The sequence below is a fragment of the Pseudophryne corroboree genome, chromosome 5 (assembly GCF_028390025.1).
Source record: "Pseudophryne corroboree isolate aPseCor3 chromosome 5, aPseCor3.hap2, whole genome shotgun sequence".
Lineage (NCBI taxonomy): Eukaryota > Metazoa > Chordata > Amphibia > Anura > Myobatrachidae > Pseudophryne > Pseudophryne corroboree.
The window spans coordinates 121,133,584-121,153,892 of record NC_086448.1 but is presented as its reverse complement, the minus strand read 5'-3'; the positions used below and the strand labels follow the sequence as shown (position 1 = coordinate 121,153,892).

Below are 20,309 nucleotides of genomic sequence, written 5' to 3'. Positions count from 1 at the left end.
CAGCCCACTCCTTATAGAAGCGTTATTGAACATGTAACACAAATGCAGGATAGGATTGCAGCCGTGGTACCTATTGTCAGAGAGCACATGGAACAGGCCCAGAGTGCTCAACAGAGGGTATATAACCGGAGTGCCAAGATACGGGAATTTGCTCCCGGAGATAGAGTTTTTGTTTTGGTACCCACTTTGGAAAGCAAGTTCCTCGCTAAATGGCCGGGTCCATTTGAGATTTGGAATAAAGTGAATCAGGTTAATTACAAAGTATACCAACCGGGAAAGAGAAAAGCCGAACAAATCTACCATGTTAACTTAATCAAACCCTGGAAAGATAGGTTGTCTCTGTCAGCAGAGCCTTGCCCTTCGGTGTCTTCACCTCGGTTGCTTCCCGCAGTAAAGGTGTCAGAGACATTATCAGCTGATCAGAACAATCAGGTTAAAGAATTTCTCATCCAAAATAGGGAGATATTTTCAGAGCTGCCTGGCCGAATGACCATAATAAAACATGACATTGTCACAGAACCAGGGGTCAGGGTCCATTTAAAGCCATATAGGATTCCTGAAGCTGAGCGAGAAGCTGTTTCTAAAGAAGTTAAAACCATGTTAGAACTTGGAGTCATAGAGGAATCTAACAGTAAGTGGTCCAGTCCCATATTTCTCATCCTGAAGCCAGACGGTAGCATACGCTTCTGTAATGACTTTCGTAAGTTAAATGAGGTGTTCAAATTTGACGCATACCCCATGCCCCATGTGGATGAGCTTATAGAAAGGCTGGGAACAGCCAGGTTTCTCACCACGTTGGACCTGACCAAAGGGTACTGGCAAATACCTTAAACTGATAGCACAAAAGAAAAAACAGCCTTTTCGGTTCCGGAGGGGCTATACCAGTATAAGATGTTACCCTTTGGGTTGCATGGGGCTCCAGCAACCTTTCAACGGGCGATGGATAAAATTTTGAGGCCCCATAGAAAATATGCAGCTACCTATTTGGATGATGTGGTAATTCACAGTACAGACTGGGGGTCCCATTTGGTTAAAGTGCAAGCAGTACTGGACTCAATCAGAGAGGCAGGGTTAACTGATAACCCAAAGAAGTGCTGCCTCGCAATGTAGGAGGTCTTTCCTGTATTAGGAAAATGTTTTGTTTTGTCAGAAGTTCAGAACCTTTTCAGTTTATTGGAAAAACTGGATAAGGGCCCTGAAAGAAAGATAGGGCAAGTTCCAGACGTTGGGCCCAGTTCGGGTCTTTGACCTCACAGAGGGCTAATCAGGGTTTCAGCTGTGTAAGTGGGTTATAGGGCTGCTAGCCTGATTAGTGTGGGCAGACTGCCTGGGAAGACTGCAGGATCTCTGTGAGAGAAGTATGCTTCCTTATACATGTGAGCCACACAGTGTTGACTGGAAAACTCTGTGTTTTTTTGTTTAGAGACAGTTAGGAACATCTTGTGTTTAGTTAGTGCTGGACAGGCAAGGTATTTTCTTTTGATGTTTGTTTTGTTTTCTGCCTAATAAAACTGGTCGTGGCCAGCTGCACCACACACTGGACTTGTGTGATTCCTCAGCTGCTGCTTGCTAACATTTACCCCATGAAACGGCACCTTGTTCCCTTACAGTGTTACAACTGTTACACTGGATGTATTCACCACACTTCTCTTTAGGTCACCATCCCTCTCTTTCATATGTATACAATACCAATTTTTCTAATAATGTTTAATTATGTAGCCCCTCCATTCCATTGATGATTAAAGTTACTCACGTTTAAAACCTCCAAAAATCTACTGCTCTTGTAGACTGGAGCCCAACTCTATACCCTGTATTTAAGATATTGGGAGAAATGTATCAAACTTTAAAAAGAAGACAAGTAGACAGGTTGCCCAAAGCTACCAATTAGCATTGAGTTATCATTCATCAAGTACATTCAATAAAATGATAGCTACTGTAGAAGCAGATTGGTTGCTCTGAGCAACTTCTTCACTTGTCCTTTTTAGAGGGTTTGCTCCATCTCCCCCAATGTCTGACAAATTAATTATACAGCAGTAAATCTAAAATTGCATCCTATGCATCTATTTCCCTGTGGTGTCCCTTCCCCTGGATCTGTCTCCAGAGGTCATTCAGGTTTCATTTACAACTGGCTGATGTGCCTGGTTTCAAATGGGCAAAGGTTTGCTGGGCGGAACATTTTACCCCTTTTCACCCACTCATGATTGAAATTTGAAAAATCACCGCTTAGTGGGTGGCTGCAAATAACGGTCACAGTTTCCAGACCACCCAGAAGGTCACATGTTCCAGGTCACCCAGCAGGTGCACAGAGAGAGTTCACAAACTGTCACATTTTCCAGAGCACAATGGTGATGCATTATAAATGGCAGATGGATGTTTTTACCACATAACTTCAAAAAATGTTAATTGGTATATGATGTGCCCTCATCAGACAACAGCATCATAAAAATATGTCACTAATAAAAGTAAACCTTCTGCTATTAACACACAGATTTTGCAGAGAGGCAAGTTCCTCTATGGCTCCTCATAATGTTTGGGACGGAAGTTATTCGATAGGTATAAGACTTAAACAGTTTCCCTATCCAGAATAGCCTGTGATGTAATGTAGCACTGTAGCTATTTGCCTCTTGTAACTGTACTGTTCTGTCCAGTGTTGGACTGGGGCATGAAGGGCCCACCGGGAGAATGCAGTGATAGGGGCCCATACTTAGGGGTGTGCTCAGCCTACAAAGGGGGTGTGGGCAACCTCCACAGAGGCTTGAAATACACAATAGACTTGTGCAGTGTAATGCAATGTATCATACCATGTATAATACAAGTGCACAGTCTGGAACCTGATCCCTAGAGGAAGGAGTGGGCACCCAAGCAGTGGGGCCCACCGGTGATTTCCCCTGTACCCCTGTGGGCCAGTCCGACCCTGGTTCTGTGATTTACCACCAGTGTGATTCTAAAGTAGGTTAAGGCTTACACTTTTATTTTTCAAGAACAGAATAACAGTTGTCTCTATCAAACTAAATTCTCCACAGTAAGGAAGCTAGTAAACATGATGGTTAACTATTACAATTTAAGAGTCATGAAATAACACATTTTCCATGAATTTTCTTGCCACTGTATCAGTTTGTTGTATATTGAGTAAAGATACTTATGCCCTTAGTTATCAATGAGTGATAAATTGCACCAGCCAATCAGCTCCTAACTTCCATGTCACAGACTGTGTTTGAAAAATGACAGTAGGTGATTGGCTGGTGCAATTTATCACTCAGTGAATTGTATCAAACATTGATAAATAAGGCCATTGGTGTGTTTAGAGTTATTAATCAATGAACAGCTTCTTTGTAGTGGCTGGTAAGATTTTTTATGTAGTTTTCCACTCTTTCTGATGAGACTGAGGCTGTCTTTATCCCTGCTGACTTCTAAGGCACCTTTCTCACTTATCAAAGCAGGATACTCTGTCTCCACTGGATTACAGAGTACCGACCTTTCAGATGATGACACTTTACTTCAACTTTCTGTACTGTGTTAGAAGGCAAACCTCTGCTACAGGTACTGCCTTCGCCTGATGTCAGCTGTCACTACCTCCACCTGGGTATCTGGACTTCCTTTCCCAATTCACGGCTCCACTGATGAAGTCTAAGGTAAGTTAGCCAACTTACCACATGTAACTCTGCCTTACTAAAGCCACCAACTGCTGTTAAACTGCTGCGGGTACCTGCTTCAATACTGTCTCATGCACGACCTCCCCCTCTACCCACATGCCTTGCTGTGAAACCTGGACAGTATAGGGGTGTCACACCCCTTTTTAGCATCTCAAGTTCTAATTGCCTTTACATCAGCTGCCTGACAGCGAGTGCTTCAATACTATATCATGGATTCAAAACCCTTCTCCATCTGAGGTTTCTCTAAATATTGGGTCTATTCATGAAGCAGTGAAAAGAGTAGAGAAGTGAGCCAGTGGAGAAGTTGTCTATGGCAACCAATCAGTGTTGTCATAACATTTATAAAGTGCATTCTATAAAATTATACGTAGCAGCTGATTGGTTGCCATGGGTAACTTCTCCACTGGCTTAAGTCTCCACACTTTTCACTTCTTCATGAATAGACTCCTAAATCATGTCGCATGTACAGTACATAACTCTGCCAAGCCCCTTCCCGGCTTTCTACTGCTTCTTAATCCCTCTGAGGAAGATACTATATTTTCCATACACGATACACAGTATAGTGCTATTTGCAAATATGTACTCTTTACTCTTTTGGTCACCTACAAAGCACAGGTGACAATTGTTCACTAAGTTTATAACGTGTAATGTCTTGCCACAGTTTCCTGCTCTCTATATTACAGATGCTGACATTATGTATTAAATAAATTCCAACATAGCGAACAATAGTAACACAAGCAAGTCACATGAATACACTGACCGACAGTCTGATAAACACAGACATAATAAATCAATAAACACATGATAACGTAATACATCATAATGTTTCATTATACTTGACATTATATATCAAATTAAAAGTATATACATGTTTTTAGTTTCAAGGATAACATTGGTATATGTAGAACACATTATTATTGCGTTGGCTGCCAACTCCAGTAAGTCAGAAGAAAAGAGATGTTATCACTCACCTCCATTGTAAATCCTATTACCTTGAAACACTGTTCAATTAAGTCAAACTGACTTTTATAGAACGTGTTATTCATAAAGTCTTGTACCATTTTAATATGCTCATTTTGCAGATATCTGAAATGTGAAAGATAAATGATTAGCACTCTAAATGAGAGTGGAAAAGTAATTTCTTGCCGTCGTATACTAACATCTTTCACTTTAATGTCTTGTGTTACCTGGGAGGCTTGTTTTCCGGTAATTTATAATGTACAAGCTTGTTCTTTTCGAACAACCCGGCATAAATATAATAGAAAACATGGAAATTTTTCTCTCCTCTATAAGAATAAACAAGAAAATAATTCAATTGTTATTGTATTCACTTAATTATTAGAATATGTGATTCACTGATGATAAAAAAAAATATTATTATTATTATTACTATTGTTATTATTATCAGGTTACTAATCTACACAGTAAAATCTGGATTTGGTTATAGGTAACTTTGGCTTCTTCCCGGAATACATATGATTGACTGGCAGATGGGACGCCAGCCGTTACTATACCAACAGCGCCATGCCGTCTGCTGACAGCGAAGCACCGAGTCTACTTGCGGGGTCGCTGCGGTTGCCACGCCTCTGACCCAGGTAATATTCCCATTCGGTTGGTGGCGTAGACGCACCAACCGAGTGGGAATACCCAGCGTTTGTCGGTATTCCGGTCGGCGGCATTTTACCGGCCGTCAGGATTCCGGCGTTGGCCTCCTGAACGCAGGGATCCCGACAGCCAGTATATTAACTTCATCCTTTCTGCCTTTATTAAATTCAATTGCTCACAAACCCAAAGCAACCAATTTTAAATTTACATTAATTGCTTAAATGACTAGATAACCAAAGCTAAGTACTGATAGGTCGCACAAATATAAAATGTTATCTAATTATTTTCAATGTACTATTAATTTTATTTATTTTGTAATAAGTTCAATTTAGAAACCAGTATATCATCTTGGCACAAACACCAAATTACTATGTCTTGCACATACAGCCTTATTCAGGTTTGCTAGCAAACACAAAAAAGCACACTAATGGGCAAAACCATGTGCACTGCAGGTGGGGCAGATGTAACATGTGCAGAGAGAGTTACATTTGGGTGGGGTGTGTTCAAACTGAAATCTAATTTGCAGTGTAAAAATAAAACAGCCAGTATTTACCATGCACAAAAACAATATAACCCACTCAAATCTAACTCTCTCTGCACATGTTACATCTGCCCCACCTCTAGTACGGGTGGTCTTGAGTATACCGGCGGTCGGGCTCCCGGCGACCAGCATACCGGCACCGGGAGCCCGACAGCCGGCATACCGACACTTATTCTCCCTCGTGGGGGTCCACGACCCCCCTGGAGGGAGAATAAAATAGTGTGGCGCGCCTAGCGCGCCACCGTGCCCGTAGTGTGGCGAGCGCAGCGAGCCCGCAAGGGGCTCATTTGCGCTCGCCACACTGTCGGTAAGCCAGCGGCCGGCCTCCCGGCGCCGGTATGCTGGTCGCCGGGATGCCGGCCGCCAGCAGATCGTAGTGATCCCCTCTAGTACAACATGGTTTTGCCCATCACTGTGATTTTTTTGGTTTGCTAACAAACCTGCAGAACCCCAACAATTGCAAGATTGCACCTATTTTCAAATGAAGCACATACTTAGTGCATGACCACAGCAGCAACAGGATAAAACTCAGGGGGTAATTCAGACCTGATTGCTGGGCTGTTAACTTTGCTGTCCTGCGTTCAGATAGTCGCTGCCCAAGGGGAGTGTAAATTTGCCCGTGCAAGTGTGTACACCGAGCTGCAAATATCCAGTGTGTGCAGTCCGTGAACAGCCCAGAATTGACTCCTCCAGTGCGATTAGAGCAGGCTGATCGGGGCCGGAGCTGACGTCAGACACCCTCCCTGAAAACGCTTGGGAATGCCTGCTTTTTTCTGGTTACCTCCAGTAAACGGGCAGTTTCCACCCACAAATGGACTCTTCCTGTCAATCACCTTACGAACGTCCATGCTATCGGAATTTTCGCACCATCCTGTCGCTGGTCGGCGATGCCTGATGTTGTTTGGTGATGTGAGTGCGCACTGCAGTGCATACGCATGTGCAGTTAATCGCTGATCACCCGCTGTGCGCAAACGCAACTGCAGAGATCAGGTCTGAATCGGGCCCCTTAATGTAGTCCCATGTGATAAGATAGGAATAACTGGTTGCACTAAAGCAGAGCTCTCTGTTCTGAATGTGCGCTAGATTTCTGCTATTAAATGCAAAAAAGATAATCAAATGCATTTTTAATACCACAAAAATGGATTGATACTCACATGTCCTCTGAGATGGTGATTAGCCATAAGTCATTATGTTCATTTGATCACATTTTGTGCCACATAGATGTTTTAATTGTGGAAAAGTGGGAGGAAAAACAAAAACATTGTGCTACAGTATGGGGGTAATTCCAAGTTGACCGCAGCAGGAAATTTTTTAGCAGTTGGGCAAAACCATGTGCACTGCAGGGGGGCAGATATAACAGGTGTAGAGAGAGTTAGATTTGGGTGTGGTGAGTTCAATCTGCAATCTAAATTGCAGTGTAAAAATAAAGCAGCCAGTATTTACCCTGCACAGAAACAAAATAACCCACCCAAATCTAACTCTCTCTGCAAATGTTATATCTGCCCCCCCCCCCCCCTCCCCCTGCAGTGCACATGGTTTTGCCCAACTGCTAAAAACTTTCCTGCTGCGATCAACTTGGAATTACCCCCTATGTGCAGCCTGGGTCTGGAGTTTTACAGGCCAGGATTACATGGCAAATAACAGTAACTACAAAATCTCACTGGGCTATTTACAGACTGGTAACACTGATAAGAGAATCCCCTGAGGGACACGTGTGGTCACTGGGCTATTAGTTGCATTCTGCTGTTTTATTACCAGTGGCTTTTATAGACAGGCCTCACTTGGATATGTAACTTTCGTATCTATTTTCACTTAGTGGACAAATCATGCCCTGGGCCTGAATATATATTCTTTCATACTTGTTGTGATCAACATTTTATTGTCATAAGCTAATAAATTACTCATTTTGTATTTTCACTGTGTTATTTGATATAAAAATGTTATGCACCCCTTCTAGTCTCATTTACTTTAAACCTGTGTCAGCTGTTTCATTGATGTGCTGGTGACTATCTCACCTTTAAAAGCCAGTAGTCAGTTGGCAGGTGAGCTTTAAACCAGGTAAGCACATGAGTGAAGTTGTGTTGGTGATTGTCTTATCTTTAAAAGCCAAAAGTTTGTTGGCAGGTGAGCTTTACACCAGGTTAGCACATTTTCTCCTATTGAATAGCAGTTGCCAGGTTTCCCAAAAATCTATGTGAAAAATTAGTGAAACAGTAGGACTTGCAGTGAAATGGGGTCCCTTGATGTGGGCTGCAAGATTAAGTGCATTGTACAATTCATGAACTCAAATTCCATTATGTATCTAGTTATGTACAGTATTAAAGTTTTGAAGTGAATGAGGTTACTAAGGAGAGCGCTGGGTTCTCTGTATATGTATATAAATATTATATATATATATATATATATATATTTTCATCCTTATTCAAATTTGTATATGCACATTTTTGGTTTAGAATAATCATTGGTGTGCTCTAACCTGGAAGCACTGTTTTTTTAATCTTCTCGCTCCCATCTGCTGAGTCCTCAGGCACCCACCCCCCTACATCTATGATGTCATGCTACTTCTGATTCCCTCCCACATCTGATCTGCTTATGACCAGAGCTTTGACCCACAGCCAACTCCCACCTTCTAGACTGCTCCCATGCAGCTCAACACTAGGGAACACACTGGCTCCAACACCAAATTAAACTCTCTTCCAAACTTGTTTAAAAGCTCCGTAAAACACCCAACTGTTCATTAATGTATGCCAGTATCTCCCCTAATCCCACTCTTGTTAACCTAGTTTTCCACTGGCCCCCATTACAGCCATAGTTTAATTAAGCAAAACAAGTGCAAAATCTAAACTTAGATAGAACAAATCAGCCATTAAGTTAGGACACCTATGAATTAAATCATGCATGACTGAGTAAAAATTAGTTCAAGTGTGTTTTGTGGCTGCAGAGTTAAATTGGTAGGCATGTCGCATGTGCAAACTGTAGGTTGTAAGCTTGCGAGCAGGACCTTCCTACCTCTATGACTGTCTGTTATTACCCAGTCTTGGTTTCTTTTTTCACTGGTTTCAATTGTTTTATTTAAGTTATCACTGTTTCCAATTGTAAAGCGCAATGGAATTTGCTGCGCTATATAAGAAACTGTTAATAAATAAACCAATTATAGTTGAGACAACTAAACTAAGCAGTATAGGTAAATAAATACAGTAAACTGGTCTCTAGATTTTTAAGGACACTTACATAGCCTGATGGACAACTCTGGATTTTTCCAGGAGATATTCAGATATCTGAGCTGCTACTACCGATCCGTTCTTGGTGAATTTCATTTCTAGGTATTTGCCAAAGCGACTTGAGTTTTCGTTAATGATCGTGCAAGCATTCCCAAATGCTTCCACCAGGTTATTCACTTGTAAAATCTTCTCCTGTAATGTTCTGTTGTTTGCCTGGGAAGCCAAAAGCAGTCAGAATTTAAATGCCAAGTTCTATACTGTCACACCACTATAGTCCTATACTGTCACACTACTTCATCAATGTACAGAAAAGGGAGGGTGGCAGCTAGGGCTTAAACTCGAATGGTGGTGGCTGTGGCTATCCCCCATCTAGTGCCTAACACTAAGCTCTCACCTGAGCCCTAACCCTAACCTCCCCCCATACTTATGTAGGTGGTCGGTGTTGCGAGTGGTGGCGGAATTCCGGCGTTGGTCACATGACCGCCGGCATACCAACCACTTAGATGCTGACCGCTGCCCCCGATAGGTGCAGATTTTGTCGAAGGGGAGTGGCAGAAGTGGAGCGGCTGAAGAGGAAGATAAGTCTAGCTGCGAAGCTGAGGACAGATTGGAGGGGAGCAAGATGGGAGCGAGTGAGGCAAGTGAGGAGACTGTTGCAGTAGTCAAGCCGTGACGTGACCAGTAAGTGGATGATAAGTTTAGATGCACTCTGGGAGAGAAATGGCCTGATGCGAGCAATGTTGCGTAGCTGGAACCAACAGGATTCTGCCAGAGCTTAGATGTGGGGTGCAAAGAAGAGGGAGGAGTCAAGAGTGACGCCCAAGCAGCGGACTTGGGGTACGGGGGAGAGGATTGTGTTGTCAAGTGATAGAGATATTATAAGAGGGTGCTACTCTGGCTGGGGGAAAGATAATGAGTTCAGTTTTGTCTATGTTGAGCTTCAGAGAGCATTCAGACATCCAGGAGGAGATGGCGGAGAGCCAGCTGGAAACTGAGAGAGGACAGAGGTGGATAGATCAGGAGAGGAGAGGTCGAGTTGTGTGTCATCAGCATAGAGGTGGTATTGAAGGCCAAAGGAGTTAATGAGCACACCCAAGGAAGAGGTGTACAAGAAGAACAGAAGGGGGCTGAGGACAAAACCCTGGGGGACACCAACAGGGAGGATGGAAGGGTGTGAGGTGGTGCTTGAGGCAGAAACCGATTAGGAGCGGTTAGTGAGGTGAGAGGTAAACCAGTCAAGGACAGTGTTAGAGAGGCAAATGTTTTGGAGTGTGCAGAGGAGGAGAGAATGATCCATGGTGTCGAAAGCAGTAGAGAAGTCCAGAAGGATAAGTAGAGAGAAGTGGCCCCTGGATTTGGCCAAACACATGTCATTGGTGACTTTCACCAGGGCAGTCTCAGTGGAGTGGAGTGGGTGAAAGCCAGATTGTAGTGGATCAAGTTTGGAGTTGTCAGAGAGGTAGCTGGTAAGATGGCTGTAAACCAGTCGTTCAAGTAGTATGGAGGCGAATAGAAGAAGGGGCAGTAGCTAGTAGGTGATGAAAGGTCGAGGTTGGTTTTTATTAGAATAGGTGAGACCAGAGCATGTTTAAATGGTGAGGGAAAGATGACGGTAGAGAGTGATAGGTTGAAGAGGTGAGCAAGGTGGGAGCGGGAAGCAGGGAAGAGGGAGCGGAGAAGACGGGAGGGGAAGGGGTTTAAGGGGCAGGTTGAGAGGAGGTGGATAAGATGAAGGAGTGGATTTCCTTGTCTGTGTTGGGGTGGAAGGAGAACAGGGTGGGATAGATGGAGGGGAGGGATGATGGGGCAGGGGGGCAGCAGAGGGGTGACGGGAGGAGATATTGTGTCGTATTTCCTCAGTTTTGGAGATGAAGAAGGAGGAAGAAGGAGGCAGAGTGAGTGGCAGTGAGGGAGGATGGGAGGGGAGGAGGAGGGGGGGGCGAAGGAGAGTGTTGAAAGTTTCAATGGCAGCGTGGACTGGAGGACCGAGAAGATATGAGTGATTGGAAAAAGGATTGATTGGTGAGGGAAAGAGCAGAGCTGTAGGAGGAGAGAATAAACTTGAAATGGAGGAAGTCCACCAGAGAGTGAGATTTCCTCCAGAAGCGTTCAGCGGAGCGTGAACATTTTTGTAAGAATTGTGTTCGTTTGGTGTGCCAGGGTTGGGGTTTAGAGCAGCGGAGGCAACTGCACATATGCAAAAATATCTTAACATTGCATACATTACACAAAGTGTACACACACAGATGCTGCTGCCATCAAAATGGATGGTGTCAGAAATGTTGTGGAAAAGTGATGGGCATTCCTGGGCAGTTACTAGTGCACACAAAAATGGTCCCTTCAGTGAGATTGTTATGGCAGTGTGGTGGTTGTGTCAGTGAAAGTGGCTGTGTACACATATGCACAGCTGCAGGCATAGGGGGACATGGTCAGGTGACGAAACTGCACCAGCCACAGTTTTGATGGTGCAACCGATGGTGACATAAGAACGCACCGATCGGTATTACAGTGTGCACAGGATGCTAAAAGGGGGCTTCTCAGATCTTGAACATTCGGCTGCTTGGATGTACACAAGGTAAGGAGTTTGTATAAAGTCGCAGATGGGCGACCAGCACATGTTGCTCTGTGTGCTTCTGCGTTTGGCTCAAAATCAGGCCCTGTATGTATCTAGTAGTTGTGATTAATCACGGGTATAGAAACTGCATTAAACAGATTACATCACTAAGTTTTTTGCCTCCAGTGTCAGAACTGGGGATTTTTCTGTACTCGGGCTGGATCGTCGGTTACATGTAGAAAGCTGGGAGGCTTTATCAGGTTTCTCTGCATGGAGATAGAGGGTTGTGTATTGGAAAAACAGCTACAGTAGGTAGGTTTTATTATTAGGTACTCGGGCTGGAATCGGTGATGCATAGCATAACCGGAAGGGGACAAGAAGATGCGTACTATAGTAACTGCGCTGGGACTGGTAATGCAGGATAAGCAGAAACTCTGCACCAAATCACAGGCTACTGCTGGACCAGGAAGGCATCTGCAATAATGATGTACTGGCATCCAGCCAGTCCTACAGGAACAGTTTAAATGGGGGTTGTTGATTCCTTATTGGCTACCAGAGTCATCTGAGGCAAGGAGGCATTTTCATTGTAAGAGCCGTGGTCAGCTAACCAATTCCAAAATGGTGGCACCCATGCACCACTGCCGGCAGGACCGACTGTGTGTTGAAGGTTGTCTTCAACTCATCTCTTGTCTGTATTCTAAATAGGGTCTATGCTCTTCTTAAATCCAGTAAAGTAAATATTGTTGCCCCACATACCAGGTTAAATAATGTGGCAATTAGTGTATAGGGTAACAATTTTTAATTATGATTTCATTTAGATCTCTGTAGTCAATACAAGGACAAAGACTCTTCTTAACAAAAAAAAAACCAACAACTCTTTTCAAGATCTTCATTGATGTACTCTGTCAAAGTCTGAGTCTCTGGAAGTGATAACAGATAAGTATGGCCTCTTGGTTGTACTGTTCCTGTAATTAAATCAATGGGGAGATCCCACTTACGGTAAGGTGGTACTGAATCCGTACCTTGTTTATTAAAGATGTCTCTGAAATGTCTGTAAGGCAAGGGAGGAAGGTCTTGTGTGGGAGTGTCTGTAACCTGAAGTGGAAATATGCGTTGGAGACCGGCATCTCTGCAGGAGGGACTCAAGATATAATTTGTAAGGTAGCCCAATCAATCTGACGATTGTGTTTCTGAAGTCATGGGAGGTTCATCAAAAATCCATCAGAAGCTTGAAATTAAATCAGGATATAATGATAAAAGTCTTTCTCCAGAGAGGCAATGTCCAAACTGAACCTATCCAGAAAGTAGTGAAATGATGTATGCTACCTTAGCCATGGCTGTGGGAAAGTTTCCAGGATGCAACGCAAAGTGGATATACATTACTTCAGGAAGCCACTAAATAATTTGGGAACTCTGTTGAATTTGTCATGAGTAGGGAGATGAAGACGAGAGGCCTGAACTGGAACTGGAGCTGGAGTGCCTAGATCTGACCCAGTAGTTAAACCCGAATCACTGATAGAAAGTTGAATGTCATCCAGGCATGTAGACAACGCCTGTAGAAATTGCATAACGTGTGTTTGCAGAGACTCCTACAGTATTTCTCCAATAGGGTCATAGCCTTGCATGGAGCCCGCTTGTTGACCCTGATCTCCTGCCTAATCCATTCTGCCAGTAGAAACTGTTAGAACTGTGGATTTTCATGTACCCAGGTTGGAGCTAGCAGAGCAGCTTTTTTTGGAGGCTATTTCTAGGTAGTTATGAGGCTTTATCAGATTTCTCTGCATGGAGTTAGCGTTGAGGAATGTACTAAGCACTGGATAGGAGGGTTGTGAAGTGACAGTTTTGAGAAAACAGCCAGATAGGCTTTAATTTTAGCTAACTGGACTGGTACCGGTGATGTGTAGCAGGAACCAGGCTTGGACTGGATATTGGGGGTAATTCAGAGTTGATCGCAGCAGCAAATTTGTTAGCCATTGGGCAAAACCATGTGCACGGCAGAGGGGAGGGAGGGGGGCAGATATAACATGTGCAGAGGGAGTTAGATGTAGGTGGGTTATTTTGTTTCTGTGCAGGGTAAATACTGGATGCTTTATTTTTACACTGCAATTTAGATTTCTATTTGAACACACCCCACCCAAATCTAACTCTCTCTGTACATGTTATATCTGCCCCACCTGCACTGCACATGGTTTTGCCCAACTGCTAAAAAATTTGCTGCTTTGATAAACTCTGAATTACCCCCCAAGCAGTGACGTGCGGTGGGGTGAGGCAGGTGAGGCAGAGCCTTTCCTGTCATACTAACGTTTGTACCAGAGTTTTGACTTTATAAAGTATATGAAAAATACAAATAATATGTTAGAAATATCTTCTTTGCATTATTCTAATCATTTTGATAGCCAAAACTATGGAGAAAAAAGTCTATGGCAGGTGAGGCAGTGCCTCATCTGGCTATCTTTTCCGCACATCTCTGATCAAAATTCACCAAATTTCCAGGAGTTTATACTGCTGCACGTGTATATAATGCCCACATGAACTCTTTGACTCATATATTGCACGTAAATCTGGCTCTGGTGCTAGCCAGTGCCTGCTGAGCCATTTACCTCACGGCACGTCCCTGCCCCCAAGTGTATTGGAGTAACCTTGCTGGGGACTGGCAATAGATGCGGTAAACAGGCTTGAACCGGTAATGCAGGATAAGCAGGAACTCTGTACCTATCCACAGGCTACTGCTGGGACAAAAGGTGTCTGGAATAGTGACATTGTACTGGCATCCAGCCAGCTCACCAGGAAGGGTTTAAATAGGGGTACCTGGTCCCTGATTGGCTGGCTGAGGCAAGGAAGCATTTTCATAGGAGGAATCATGTTCAGCTGACCAAATCCAAAATGGTGACATCCATGTGCTGGAGCTTTTGGGAATTCAATGAAGGAGAGAGACGGCAGAGCAAGAGGCAGCGAGGACCAGCGCAGACCAGAGGACCACAGGGGAAGCCAGATGAGACAGCAGGGAGTTAAATAGGAGTCTAGGACACCCAGTAAAGTATTATTTTCAGGTATGTATGTTCATCAGTGCCTACTTGCCCACATGCTTTACTCTCCAGTAAAGGTTTTGCAACAAGCAAAATAAATATATATATATATATATATATATATATATAAGTTCCAACATACGGCACTCAGCGGGCTTAATCATCCGAAATAAATCACAATGCAGGCAGCATAAGCTTATGCTGCCTGCATTGTGATTTATTTCGGATGATTAAGCCCGCTGAGTGCCGTATGTTGGAACTTTTACACATTATGGAATGAGCACCGCGGCAGTATTACAGGAAGTGTAAGTGCCGGTTATACGAATTGTATATATATATATATATATATATATATATATATATATATATATTAGAGGGGCTGTAACTTTACTACCTGCTGTAGAAAACATATTAATTTTCCCTTAGCGAGATGCTGAGAGAGCATTGTACAATACTGCAACTAATGGACTCCATATCCTCCATGCATATGACAGTGCTTAAACCCTCTCCCACTGTGAGTGAGCAACGAAGAATTGGGGTCAGTAATTTGTAGTAAATATAAGAAATATTGCCTTTTAGAGAGGAGAGTAAGTAGACAGTTGTTAAGAGAGCTGGAGCACTCTTGGTGCGAGTCATATAGTAAAATAGTTTGGGACAACTTTTGCATTTGAGAGTGTTGGTAGAACGCTGTGTGTGGTAGGTGGATTCTTTTGTTGATCTTTGCAAATGACAATAGATTACGGATCCTAAAATGTGGTAACGCCTAGTGGTGGAGAGGAAAACAGGAAGGGTGACAATGATAGGCCTAGGCTTCTGTTTATTTAGTTTCCTAGAGAGGAAGCAGTGGTTGGAGTATACATCCATAGGTGGGGGTTTTACATTTTTTGGTAGTCCTAAAGATAATCTCAAGTAAGAATACAGCATTCAATGTCTACCTATTTTTTTCATGTAAGGAAGATGTTTCCATGTTTGGATTCATCTCACATGAGTGGCCTAATATTTATGGAAAAGCAGAAGTCCCAAGATGCATAGGGGCAGGTAGAACATTGGAGCTATTGGGTACTGTAGAAAAACTTGTGTTCCAGGACCAAACTCTGCTCTCAAAAGAGAATTTACAGGCCATGCAGCTGTACTGAGCAAGTGGGAAATGGCCATCTGCTATGCCTTTTAAATACCAGAGCTGTGGGCTCCAGTGAGGTGCAGACTGCAGAGGCATAATATTTCAAATATTATCTGCTTTTGAACAAATGACTGATTATTTTACTTTATTTAAAATTGATTGAAATAGTGGATTTCTCTTCTACCATGTTCTTAGCATTACCATTTCCGAAATAACACAATTAGCTAGTTTTGCCCCAGTGCCATTTGCTAACCTTTGTTTTTGTGTTTGGGAAAGTGACCAGTAAATATGATGCTTCAGTTGAGATAAGGAACTGGTTAGGTTCACGTTTTCCAGTCCACCTAGCTGGTGCACAGGTGCAGTTATTATTACTGTCACATTTTCAAACATGTGGTGCATTCATTCCTATCCGACACATTCTACAGATTCACAGGTTGTCTGGAAAACATGAACTGTGGGTAGATCTCGAAGACTGGTTTGGCCACCCTTGGGGTACAGTATAGGCAACTTTAGGCGATTTCTTTTTTTTCTCAAGTTCCTCCATATGCTTGCAGGCAAATTATTAAATACTGTCTGCTTCCAATCAAGATACATTTCTTTCTAATCCTTTAAGACTTTTTTTAAATCTGATTTTTGTATCCAAAATCTGGCAAATTTCATACTTTTCTGAATGGTTCTACTCACACGTACAGTCATATCCTCCTTAATAATCACAATATTTTTCTTATATGATAATTAGCCAACCACTTAATACAAATGCAAATCTTATACTATGTTTAAACCACTTATCATAATAGTTAAACCATTTTTTTTATATTAACAAAACCAACCACTTCTGATTGTGTTATGTCTGACACAAACCATCCTATCTGGCGTGGATACTGTACCTTATACCATATTTATTTTGATGAATGTTGGTGTATTGTTAAATATTACACTTTAGCCATGTTGTTTTATTGCCAGAATGAAACTTTGCTTCCATGAGAACTATTACCAGTGATGGGAGGTTTGGAAGAGAAACCTTTATGAGTTTTCCACCTATGATGTTTATGTAAGCATTTATATAAGCAGCCTATTTGGTATTTCACTTTCTCCTCCTCGACATTCAGGTGACCTGCGGTCCAGTCTTTCACTGTACTTCCTGGAGATCTACTGGGATTCAGCTATCATCGCATACATTATTTATCTCATTGTGTTCTATGTGCCATTGAACTCGCCTTCTGGAGGACACCTCTACCTGTGACAGTAAACTGAATGTTACTCAGACATTAGAGTATCTACAGTATAATGGGTGCAGTGTTTGTGATGCACACGGGCCCCTGGGTCAAGGGGGGTCCACACCGCACACCCTACACCCATGTAATTATACTGTTACCCCTCTGTTACACCTCTACCTGTGACAGTGTGGGAGGTGACCAGTTTGGATTTAAGAACACACCATCTGTATGTTACAACACACTATCTGTTAGGACAGGTCTGAGCACATATGTGACCATTGTTTCTCGTATACTAACTCAGAGATGGACGTGAACCCAATGTTTACACACATCTCCGATGTTTTCACAGAAGCTGCACTGCACATGTCAGATCTGAAGCTGCAATGTTACTCACAGTGCCCAAAAGGGTGCAACATGACAGTCATGCTACTGGTGTTTGGGGAGGGGGGGGGGGGGGGAGGGTGCGGTGCAAGGAGAGGGGGCAACAGGCAGCGTTCCAGAAAATATGGGCATGTCGGACAAATTTTACCCTCAGATGCAGCTTCACCGACTCCAGGAGAGTGATTTAACCGGACATCCCGAGTAAACTGAGTGTTACTCAGACATTAGAGTATCTACAGTAAAATGGGTGCAGTGTTTGTGGGGGGCCCACACCGCACACCCTACACCCATATAATTATACTGTTACTTCTCTGGAATCCTGCGGTGACCAGACCATAATCACTGGGAAAATGACGCGGCTGCCATTTTCCTGGTGGTGTCTGCATATGCAGTAGAGATGTCCCCGGGAACAAGGGGCAGGTGCCATGTTCCCGAGCCCTGCGCAAGCACAGAAGACTCTGACACATAGCCAGCTGCAGGAATCTACAGCGCTGCTGCTGGAGAGGATGGGGCCCACACAGAGCCTGGACACGGGCCCCCTCCACTCCAATGTCCGTCGTTCATACAGAGTGGCTCAATGTTGCATCTTCGGACACAGCAGCCGATCCCAGAAGCCAGCAGTGGTCATCTATTTACAGAAGACGCCTCATGCATCTTCTGAGACGCAGTGGTTGTGCTATAGCATACAGGGACGGACTGTGGTCCGAATTCGGCCCTGGCACGTGCGTGCACACACGCAGTGTACAGGGGCGCACGGGCACTAAAGTTGGGGAGAGATAGGAGAGCGGCCAGAGCAGAGAGCCGGAGGCTGCTCTGCGCGTGGCCTTCCCAGCTCTCTGCCTGACAGGACCGGCCCACAAGCCCAGCGGCCCTTCTGGCATTTGCCAGAAGTGCCGAATGGGCAGTCCGGCCCTGGCTCTGAAACATCAATCTCTGTGTACTAGCTTGGAGACCAGTATACAGTAATTCAAGTCTTTAACTGTGCTACACTTTCCACTGAGCTGAGCAAATGTCATTGCTGTCTCTTACAGCGCTTTGGAAAACAAACATCATTTATTTCACTAAAGTGAAATAAGGCTGTTTTGCAATGGAAAGTCCCATAGCATCTTTATGTAAATTTCAGGCTTAAGAAAATCTTTGTTTATGTTGATTTTTAACAAATGATTCTGCTTTATCTCAACCCAAAGGAAAACCAATTTAAACATTGATTTATTAGCTTTGCATGAATTACTTTTTACAATAACTGAAGTATGCTTTGATAATCTTTTATTAACAAATCTAGAAAAGATTAAAAATAGTGCAACTATAAATGCAACAATTGTCTTTAAAATCACTAATGCTTGTTATGTGGGACAGTAATGGGCCCTACACATATGGCGATGTGCCGCCGAGGTGCCCGACGGCCGATACGGCCGACCCGGCGGCGGGGGGGCAGTGACGGGGGGAGTGAAGTTTCTTCACTCCCCCCGTCACCTGGCTCCATAGACGTGCAGGCAAATATGGACGAGATCGTCCATATTGGCCTGCATGCACAGCCGACGGGGGACCAGCGATGAACGAGCGCGGGGCCGCGCATCGTTCATCGCTGGAGCTTCCACACTGAAAGATATGAACGAGTTCTCGTTCATTTATGAACGAGATCGTTCATATCTTTCAAAAAATCGGCCAGTGTGTAGGGCCTATAAGACAAAGGGTCATTTCCAACAGTACAGTCAAATGAAGCACATGACAACCAAAAAGCGAATTTAGATATAATATTACATTATTTGCAGTTATTTCGATCCTTTCTCTTGTTTGTGTACACTAAGGGCTGATATAGAATGTTGAATGCACAGTAAGTGGAACTGCAGACTACAAAAGTACTGTATGCATTCCATATAACTTGCATTTGTGATCCCCTACATAGGCAAATGCTGGGGGGGGGGGGGGGGGAGTTCCAGTTGCCCGGAAACCTCCCTCCTCTTGGCAAGTAGCTCAAAATATGACAATAGCAATGGAATATAATATGTTTACTAGAGCTGCTGCCACATCATGCAGGTTAATAAACAGAGCAGAGCTGCTGGACATGCCCAGTGGTAGCAGCTTCTTCTACCAAGTTTGCTGTGTGAGTCCTCAATTAGTGCACTGTACCAGAGAGTAGCTACCAGGAAGAAGAGATAGAAGCCTTACCTTGCGGTGGGAGAATATGTGCTTAGAAAGTGCAGTACTGGTTATATTAGGTTTGTGTATTTATTATAGTATGTTTAACCTTTTCCTGACCACTTATCTTATTTATATTATTTAAATATATGTTTCATACAGTCTATACCAGTGATGGCTAACCTTGACACTCCTGCTGTTGTTGAACTACACATCCCAGCATGCCCTGCATCAGATTTAGCATGGTCAAATAACAAAACTAGCAGGGCATGCTGGGATATGTAGTTCAACAACAGCTGGAGTGTCAAGGTTAGCCATCACTGGTCTATACTATAGACCAGAGGTTCTCAAACGCAGTCCTCAAGGCACCCCAACAGTCCAGATTTTAAGTATATCCATGCTTGACCACAGGTGATTTACAGTAATTAGCACCTCTGTCAATTTGATTTAACCATACGTGCTGAAACATGAATATACCTATAACCTGGACCGTTGAGGTGCCTTGAGGACCGCGTTTGAGAACTTCTGCTATAGACCATCTAATGTGTTAAATGTTAATACTGTATTCCATATTCTGCAGAGTCGGACATTGTGGATTACATTTGGAAACCCCCCTCTAGAAATCCTGCGTTTGCTACTGCCCTACACCTGGAAAAGGGAACAGGGGCGTGCAGGTAATTTACATTTGCAACTCGCACAAGCAAATGTAACATGCAACTAATTTAGAGTAGGTCAAAACCTCCAGATACACCTCTTAAGATCTAGGGTGTATTTAATAGAGGCCGATTTTAATTGATTTTTTAGTTCATGTTTTCCAATTTTTAATCAATAAAAAAAATAATCTAAAATCGT

The 20,309-nt window shown here is 43.4% G+C and overlaps 1 protein-coding gene across 7 annotated transcripts in view; it reads right to left on the bottom strand.

Moving 5' to 3' along the window:
- Positions 1–20,309, bottom strand: part of MYO3A (myosin IIIA) — a 527,514-nt gene that overhangs the window by 230,396 nt on the left and 276,809 nt on the right. For 6 of the 7 annotated variants that reach the window (XM_063921638.1, XM_063921639.1, XM_063921642.1 and 3 more), the window contains 3 exons: positions 9,031–9,233; positions 4,841–4,939; positions 4,625–4,739 (listed from right to left, as the gene is read on the bottom strand). In XM_063921638.1, the coding sequence (XP_063777708.1) occupies positions 4,625–4,739; positions 4,841–4,939; positions 9,031–9,233 (417 nt within the window). Of the gene's footprint in view, positions 1–4,624; positions 4,740–4,840; positions 4,940–9,030; positions 9,234–16,649; positions 16,958–20,309 lie in introns of those variants that run through there. The other variant, XM_063921645.1, reaches the window with a different exon arrangement.